General features: G+C 43.4%; 1 protein-coding gene across 2 annotated transcripts; it reads left to right on the plus strand.

Annotated features, from left to right (window-relative positions):
- Positions 1 to 222: 222 nt before the first annotated feature.
- On the plus strand, positions 223 to 8,770 carry cabp7b (calcium binding protein 7b). Of its 2 annotated transcripts, XM_061800027.1 has the most exons (5): positions 223 to 792; positions 7,321 to 7,464; positions 7,535 to 7,647; positions 7,913 to 8,060; positions 8,189 to 8,768. In XM_061800027.1, exons 1-5 carry the CDS (start codon positions 684 to 686, stop codon positions 8,314 to 8,316), a joined length of 642 nt encoding a protein of 213 aa, XP_061656011.1. In that variant the 5' UTR covers positions 223 to 683; the 3' UTR covers positions 8,317 to 8,768. The 2 variants fall into 2 exon arrangements, with proteins under 2 accessions (XP_061656011.1, XP_061656010.1); XM_061800026.1 differs by lacking the exon at positions 223 to 792 and having other exon boundaries at positions 4,785 to 7,464; positions 8,189 to 8,770.
- Positions 8,771 to 9,687: the final 917 nt, after the last annotated feature.

Here is a 9,687-nt window from a genome sequence, read left to right on the forward strand (position 1 = left end):
CATACATTTTGTAATTAAATTACGTAATCTTGTTACATGTATAGTTAGTCCCCAAACCCCCTAGTTTGTGGACGTGTGTGTGTGTGTGTGTGTGTGTGTGTGTCCACGGATAAGTCTGTGTGTGTGTGTGCGTGTGTGCGCGCGCTATAGAGAGAGAGAGAGTGGTTGTGTGGGTGAGTACCGCACTCAGTAGTGTATTGACTGAGACAAGGGAAGGGAAGGCAAGGGAAGGGAAGGGAAGGGAAGGGGGTCACCCAGGAATCCCTGGAAACGTCTCACGATGCTCCTTCCTCCCTCGCTGTCTTCCGGATGCTTCCCTGCTCGCGGTGACCATTTAAAGGCGCTTTAGTGCCGTACCGAGGAGCCTCAAAGTAGTTGGCACATGCAACACAATGTGAGCTGATTCTGGGTTTTTTTTTTTTTTTGGGGGGGGTTATTATTTTTTTTTTTGCCCCTCTTACTGCGCGTCGTCGTCTTCTCGCAGACATTCGACTCGGCCGCCGTGTTGCGTCTTCAAATACTGCGGCCAGGAAATCATGCAGGAGGAGCGCTGAAGTTGCACCAGGAGGAGAAGAGGACAAAAAAGGAGGATTATTTTGCAGAGGGGGGAGAAGAGCTTTTGGGGGCGCGGGGCTGCATGAGGATCTTCGCCCGGCGGTCGGCTCGCTCTCCTCGACGCAGAGATGCCGGTGCGCGCCGTCACCACCAGGTTCATGTACAAGGGGCTGTGCACCATCCCGGACGTCCTCGCCTACCGGGCCCCCGTCAGTCTGCCCGAAGACGAGCTGGAGGGTGAGTCCAAAAATTGAAATGTTAACATTTCGAAAACATTCGGACTCAGAATCACAAGTGGCAAAAGTACATATAGGAAATAAATAAATAACACCCTGGTAAAAGTCGACGAGTCGACACCAGCCCTAAAAAACGGTAACTTTCCTAAAATATGAATTGTATAATCATAGGCTTGATGATTTGAAAATACCTTGAAATAAGTTATTTTGTAAATTGGCTAAATAGAAATCATAGTGACGCGAAATGGCCACAAGATTAGGTACATCTGCGCATTTGTAGCCATGTGTTTTTTACAGCGGTTGACCTCATTGAGGGCGTCAGAGCGAGAGTGTCTATCCCAGCTGACGTTTTGGCGAGAGAAGCGGGATACATCCTGGACTGGTCACCAGCCAATCGCAGGGCACAAACTGGCAAACAAGCGTTTCCATTCGCACGTACGCCTCACTCTGAAACAATATGTCCCTACGTCGTCAAAACTGCATGTGAAGATAACCGATTTTGGCGTGAGTTGACATTTCAAGTACTGTTACAAACACGCAAAATTACGATTGTGTTACGATGATGTTCTTTTTTTTTTTTTTTTTTTAATGGATTTTTACAGCCGAGTCGAAATTTAGAGTTGCGCGCCGCCAGCGCAGTACCGCGTTGTGCCACAGAATGCCGGGCAGCACTGAGCTTTACTGGAAGAGGTGCAACGTAATTAAGAGTCAGAAGAAGGGGCGGCGCTTTTCCTCCACTAAGCATGTGTTAAAGTCGCAGTTGTTTGAAGGTTTACAATTAGCGTAACGACAATGCTAATTTCGGCTAGCCCGTCTCCGGCGTGTAACTCGCAGACTTCTGTTGGATGAAATGACTGTATATTGGTCGGTTGAACATCCTGGCGTTTTATTAAACATGAATTTTTGGACGCTCCGCTCGTATGTATTGCTGCTCCGTGTGTTAGCATTTGTCTGCAGGTTTATAATTATCGTAAAAGTTATGCTAATTTCCATCAGCCTTTCGATGGCATTGTCCATTCAGTGTTAGCATTAAGCTAACGGACTTTCATTATATACATTTTTTTAGTTTGGTTTGACATTTTGGAGTTCATTTGATAAAAGGGTTTCACTGTTGTATTGTTGAATGTGCTCGCCGTAGTGAAGGTCAAAGTGCAAATGGCGGAGACGACCATAACAAGAAAAAGGAAAGTGAGGGACCTGAAATCAGATTTGTTCCCATTTCTTTTTCTTCTTGCGTGGACTTTGACTTCGTCATCTGCTAGCTGCAGTCGCAATATAAATTTGCTGCAAAAGGTTGATTATTGATAGTTTGTTCACCCATGTCAAACTTAACTGCGGTAGCGCTAAACTCCGAAAGCAGCTGTTTTTTGAGTGGAGGGGAGCAACCCTGAAAACGCTTATCGGAGGTTTATCTGTGCTTCTTGAAGACTTTTGTGGATTAAAAAAAATGCTCTCTTATGCCAGCATCATCTCAACTTCTCATCTTCTCAACTATCAATCTCCGAACTTGACTTTCTGGGATGTTGGCCCACTGTTGCGTTGCTGGAACAAGTGCTGAGTGCATTAATGGACTCTCTGTCAACGTTGCAACCAAACCTTGACTTGCAGTAGATCAGTATTCATCTAAAAGGTCTGCCTTTCTCCAAAATGACCTGAATGGAGTTAGCCCACTCTCGTTCTCAGTGGCTCAATTTTCCGTTAGCGCTGAGTGAATGACTGCAAAGTGCTGTACCCAATGAAAAGGCCAACGCTAGTCCACTGTCTTCTCATCGCGGCTTCATTTCAAAGTTGCTCGACTGGTTTTAATGACTCCCGCTAATCACATTTATGCTTGTATACGCGCACGCGCATATGGCCGCCGCGCCCAGATGGGCGATACGCAAAACTATTTTAATGAGCTCACGACTATGCAACTGCGCTAAAATGCACTTGAGCGCAGCCTCAGTCCGCCAACGTTAATCTGACACGGAAAATGAATTGCAGAATTCAACCTCCTTTACAAAAAGTTTAATGAACTTTAGTTTTAAAAAAAAATAGGAGGGCTGGTCACCAGGAAAAGTTTGCAATTACAATGTTGCAATTACCGGATTTTCTAGGGAAAAAATGTGACTTTATTCCCAAAGGGTTACAATTTTTGTTCGAAAATATAAAGTATTCTTTTCCAGATAAATGCAAATATTTTTTCAATGTAATGTAGTTTCTTTTCTCAAAAGTACATATTTTTCTTTAAAAAAATACAAAATGTTATTTCCTAAACTAAATTTTTCTATTTCTTCTTTTTTATACTTTCCGGCAGTCAGATTGCTGTGTTGCACTGTGCTGCCTCCCACAGGTTGATGTTGGTATTACAAGAACAGACACGCACACAAACACGATTGCTTGATTGAATTCTTTATTTTGAACATGTAAGACAGTGACAGAAATACAACAAAACAGACAAGATTTAAACTAAAATAAAATAAAAATCTAGTTAAATTGATATATCTTCAAAAAAGGAGTCCAATTTATTTACTCCTACTCCTAGCTCTACGTCCTTATAATCCCATATAACTATTATAACTAAATTACATTTGGTAAAGATCGTTTGTTTGTATTTGTTTGTGAACCGGTTGATGTTTGGACATTGTTTCAGCTCCAGCTTCAGTCTGTTCCATAATCTCGCTCCATTATTTGATATGATGATTTTATTATTATTATTATTATTGTGGCTCTGCATTACAAATAAGACCAGTCAACGTGCCCATTTTTTCCTTGTCATGTGTGGGCTCTCACACATTTAAAAAAATAAAAATAAAAAAACGGTAAAGATGTTAATATGGATGTCAGCGAAAGAAATGATGCCAAAGCCTCCTGGTGCAACAAGTCAACAATCATTAATCAGCCCTTAAAGCTCTGAATGGATGGCTGCGATCCAGCGCGTCGGAGCAGATGGTCGCCCACGTATACGACCGGCGCCAGAACTCACCAGTACTCGTCATCAACCCTCAAATAAAAAAAATAAAAAGCCACACTGTAACTTGTGACATTTTTCTCATTTGTAAAGTTTAGGAACCAGTGTACCAGAGGGATGACAACTATTTGAGGAAATACTTTCGTCTTCGCAGGCGTTGACGTGACGCTTTCCCGGAGGTCGTACGTGTCCCGGTCCCAAATGTCACCAAGGGTTTTATTTGGATGCCACGCGAAAGGTCAAAACTCTTTCAAGTCCCGCTTCAGAAGTCACCGCTCGGCTTCTCTGCGCCGTGCAGATGAGAAATAAAAGCGCTCGCACGGAAGTCAGCGCGACAAATAAGCTAAAACAAACAAGGAGGCGTGTTGGCTTTGCAGGCCGTTATCAACGCCATCAGTCCGCTGGGACATTGGCAGCAAATATTTGAGTTTCTTATGAATGACAAAGTGTGATAAATGATGCTGATGCTGCTTTGGGAGGGTGGGGTGGGGTGGGGTGGGGGGGGGGGGGGGGGGTCGGAGATGACTTTAAATATTTAGCTTTGCACAAACTAAAACTGAGCCATAAATCAAATGTAAACACATGACAAAATGGAAAATGTCTTCAAACGAAACCAAAGCCAAAATTGCTCTCGCAGACATAATACTGCTTGATTTTTAATGACCCTGCCCGAGAGATATTGGTTTTTCAAAAACCCGTTTATTGCCGTCAAAGTAAACATCAAACAAAGACAAGTGGAATTACAACCTGTTCGTCATCTTTGTTTCCAAGTGTGTTTTTGGCTCACATTCCTTATGGCTAACCTCGTTTTGTGCTGTCTTGGGTTCATTTTTTGAATTGTGTTGTCTTGTGTCGTGTACATTTAGTTAATTGTAACCTCAGTGCTCGTTATATTTGGGTCTAAATAAGAGCTTTGTACTGTAAATCAGGCTAGCGTGGGAATGTATTTAATTGGTCCAACTTACATTCCCTAATGTTGACCTGGTTTTGTCCTCTATTGTTTTTTTTGTTTTTTTTTGGGGGGGGGGGGGGGGGCTGTATAATCTTAGTTAATTAGCTCCTGTCTTCAGTCTACTGATTCTTTCGGGGGTTTTTTTGTCATCAGTTATGTCCCTCCGCCCTTGCGTCGGACCCAGCTGTCTCGTAATCAGTCTGAATGCGAGCGGTCCAATCCCGTTCGCCCGTCTGTCTGCGGTTCCGCCTGAAACTCTTCCCAGTCGTTGCCCTTGTGTCCTAACCAGCTGTGCCTCACAATTAGTCTGAGTGTGTTTGCTCTCCTTGTTTTTGAGCCTTTTGTCCTTCCGCTGTTCTTCTTTTGTCACTTGCCTCCGCCTTCCTGCTAGCTTAGCATTAGCATTGACAGCTTCAAGGGGAGAACGACTGCCGGTGGCTCGGAACTTAATGAAAACTGAGCATTAGCGTCTATCCAAGCGTATCACGGCGCTACGTTGTGGTTTCAGCTGTTTTCTTGAATGTTCACTTCTGTCGGTGAAAAAAACCAAAACAACAACAACAAAAACCAATCGGCAATCCGGCGGCCGCCAGCGAGCAGGCTGAGTGAATTCATTCTTGACTTATTGGCACCGGGTCATGACATTGAATCGAGTTCGGTGCTCAAAGGAGATAAAAACACTCCAGCCACGCCGCCAGCTGTAATGTAGACCGATTCACTTTGTGCGTCTGTGTGTGCGTGCGCATGTGTGCGTGTGCATGTGTGTGTGTGTGAGACAGAGCAGAGAGAACATATGCTCATGCGTATTTTTGTACGCTCTGTTTGTAAGTGTTGCTGTGTGTGCGTGTTAAAGTAGCAGTTGTTTGAAGGTTTAGAATCACCATAACATCTATGCTAAATTCCATTAGCCTGTCAATGCCATTGCCCATTATATGTTAGCGATAAGCTAGTTTGAATGTACACTTTTTAATTCTAATTTAATGTAAACCATACACATAATGCAAAAATAGAACAATATTGCTTTTGCTCAGAAATAACTGGCTGGCGACTATTGCGACAAGCTAACGTAGCGGTTTATGTTATGGTTTAACTCAGTTCGTTCTTGTCAAAAAGCACAAAAACTGTCACACAAGATCCAAATCAGTCCTCTGTTCACAAAAAGCGGATCAACTTTTCTCTCTTTTCACACAAAGATACAACACTCGACCTTTTGATCACAAATACCCAGGTTAGCAGCTAGCACAATAAGCTAATGTTGCGGTGTACATCTTCACTCAGTGATCCTTCTTGTAAAACAGCAAAAAATAGATGAGCCAAATCAGTCTTTTGTTCACAAAAAAGGTGGTTGTCTTTCGTCTCTACCTTTTGATCACAAATAGCTAGCTGGCAGCCAACGGGAGAAACTAATGTACCGTAGCGGTGTACATCTTTCCTGAGTGATCCTTATTGTCAAACAGCATAAACAGATGATCCAAATCAGTCTTTTGCTCACAAAAGGTGGTCAGCTTTTGTCTACTTTTACATAGACTTTACGCCGACCTGATCGGCGTGATCGGTATCGGCCGATAATTAGCATTTTATGCTGATCGGCCGATCGGCTTTCATGTCATCATTCGCCGATCCGATCGATGACTCCGCACAAGACATTGAACTCCGCGTCGCCGTTGCGTATGAATCCGAAAGCTAGTTTATTATTAGCCTGGTCACGTGTCTTGTGGCGCAGTACTGTAACTATCTGACGGCCAATAAAGTTTTTTTCAATCATGTCGGTTAAAAAATACGTCATCGGTCTGGGACTATTTTGCGGTGTCTCAGACAAACAACACAGTGAGAAAGTTCGAGTAAGCACAAATGCTAGCTGATGGCTAGCTCGGGAATCTAACCTAGCAGTCCATCTTCTTAAATCCGTGCTTCTTCACACAAGATCCAAATCAGTTCTTTGCTCGCAAAAGTGGTGGTCCACTTTCTTCTTCTTTTGCACAAACGTTAACTTTTGACCACAAATAGCCAGCGCAAAAAGCTAACAAAGCGGTCTACATCTTCACCTCGATGCTCCTTCTTGTCAGAAGCAAACCAATACGTCACGTACTGTAAATGACAAAGAGTGGCTGGCCGCCTTTTAGCGCTCGAAGCTTTATCACTTCCAACAGAATATCGGGATTGCAAGTTGGAGCGGAGCAGCCAATAGAAACGCTTGCCAAAAAGCACTTAATGAAAATCTATCAAGTCTGTACGTGAGAGCCGCCTCAAAGAGTCCCTGAGCACAATGGGAAGCCGTATTGTTTACACGCGTGTTGTATTGTTCACACGTGTATTGTTTAAATGTGATCTTGTTAACATGACATTCGTTTACACACGTGGAATTGTTCGCACGTCATGTATTGTTTCCACGTGACATCTTGATGACACAGGCGTAACATTGTTTTTACATGTGATATTTTGGATTCAGGTGTTATTGTTTACACACATCTCCCATTGTAAACACACATGACAGTTTCTACAGATGTTGACTTGTTTACACGTGGTATCTTTACACGTTGTTTACACAGATGTTGACTTGTTTGCACGTGATGTATTGTTCCATATTGTTTACGCACACACGCGGCGTTGTCTGTCTTGTCCGTCAGAAATCCGAGAGGCGTTCAAAGTGTTCGACCGCGACGGGAACGGTTTCATCTCCAAACAGGAGCTGGGCATGGCCATGCGTTCCCTGGGGTACATGCCCAACGAGGTGGAGCTGGAAGTCATCATCCAGAGACTGGACATGGATGGTGAGGCTCCCGAAAACGGGATCACTTGTAGTCACGGGGCATCCACGTGTACGCGTGTGTGTGGTCTCAGGTGACGGTCAGGTGGACTTCGACGAGTTTGTCACGTTGCTCGGTCCCAAACTGTCTGCGGCCGGAATGCCCGATAAGTTCCACGGAGCGGACTTCGATTCCGTCTTCTGGAAGGTCAGTCAAGTGCGGAATACGAGACGCGGGACAAAAAACAAAACATCGCCGCATCTTTTGTGCGTGTCAATTTAATTCAATATATTTTCACGTGGAAAAATAACGAAGGCTCCATTGTGCACGCCCTCTTAAGCAAATACGTTCCCTTGCCCTCAAAGGTTCTCATCTCATCTCATCTCAACACAGTAACAACAATGAGAATAAGACTTTTTTTTTTTTTTTTTTTTCTTCTTTTCGTTTTGTCAACCGAAATGTGCACCGTCAGTGCGACATGCAGAAGCTGACGGTGGACGAGCTCAAGCGTCTTTTGTACGACACCTTCCGGGACCACCTCACCATGAAGGACATCGAGAACATCATCATGACCGAGGAAAAACACCTCAACAGCGCCGAGTCCCACGTCGACATCGACAGTGAGTAGGCGCGCGCGCAACTGCTACTACCATACACAACTACTCCTGCTACCACAAACATGCGCGCGCGCGCGCACACACTTTTTGCGTTTGTCAAAGTGCCTGAAAGTGTCTGAATGTTCCCACAGCGAGCCCCACGCAACAGGAGAAGCACACGTGTGTGCGCAAAAGCCTGATCTGTGCCTTCGCCATCGCGTTCATCATCAGCGTCATGCTCATCGCCGCCAATCAGATGCTGCGGAGAGGAATGAAGTAACTCGCCCCAAAAGCAAATTGCTCCTTCCTCCTCCTCGCTTTTCGCCGGCTTCAGCAATGGAACCGACGACGTGGCGGGCGGGACGCGATGGAAATACATTTTTCACATCAGGTGCACTTTCACTCATTTTTGAAATCATTACATCACCTGAACAAACATCCTGAAAACGGAACACGAAATTGTACAAAAAGCAAAGTCATTGTGCAAATGCCGTTTGTCCTGAGGGGAAAACGGACACATTTATTCTTTTGGGGTTTTTTTTTTTTTTTTTTTTTTTTGCTGTGCAAAATCCGACGAAATGGAAATTCGAGGACAAAAGGCAACAAAAGTGTGTCGCAATATCGCAGATTGCAGATGAAAAGCATCGTGTGTGACTTGTGTCGATCGACACGTCATTGAGCAAATAAAATCTACGTGTGTGTGTGTGTGTGTGTGTGTAACACAATTATGCAACAACATTAAAGACAAATGTGATTTTTATTTAAATTTTTTGGGGGGGGGGGGGGTGGGTCTCATTTCTCCACATGGGTCACTTGTCACAAGTGGTGAAGCATGATTGAGTGACATATCGTGATGAAAGTATTTCACGTACACCGCGTTTATATTTTCTTACTGGAGAGTAGCTCCGAACCGGATTATTTCATAATAAAAATGTGAAAATATATATATATATATATATATATATATATGTATTTAAAAAAATAACGAAAACAAACATTGAGATGACATCAGATTGCCGATGTATATGGAAAACCTTTTGAGCATTTATTTCTTACCAAGGCAGTACTAGTAGGCCAAAAGTGGCACTAGTTGCGGGGGAAAAAAACTTGCTAGTAAAACAGTCATTCTACTAGTGCACTGAATTATCCCACTAAAGGTCCATGTACTAGTACGCTCTTTGTTATCACTCGTAAGACAATTCACCACACTAGTAGAATCTCAGCTCAGCGTTGTTTCGTCTTTTTGCGCACTACTAGTACTGACGGTACTAGTGAAGCGCTAGAAAAAGGTATAATGTTACTAGTAGTATTAGCTGTCAACTAATTTTCAATTTTGCGTCACTAGTAACATGTAGTTTCCCTTCTAGTATGCTAAAATTGTCCTACTAGTCAGGACAAAGAGCGTACTAGGTTTTTTTCCCTACTACTTTTGACCTACTAGCACACCCTCTAGTTGCATATCCTTGAGATCCAACTTAATGTTCATTTACTAGTAGTCTTTGTCATCACTAGTAAGATGATTCAGCACACTAGTATAACAACTTTCTTACTACTAAGGTTTTTTTCCCCACTACTATATGTAATCTCGTCACACTAGTAGGACAACTTTGGCATACTAGTCGGGCAACATTGTTACTTGTGAGGCAAAACT

The sequence above is a fragment of the Phyllopteryx taeniolatus genome, chromosome 15 (assembly GCF_024500385.1).
Source record: "Phyllopteryx taeniolatus isolate TA_2022b chromosome 15, UOR_Ptae_1.2, whole genome shotgun sequence".
Taxonomy (NCBI): domain Eukaryota; kingdom Metazoa; phylum Chordata; class Actinopteri; order Syngnathiformes; family Syngnathidae; genus Phyllopteryx; species Phyllopteryx taeniolatus.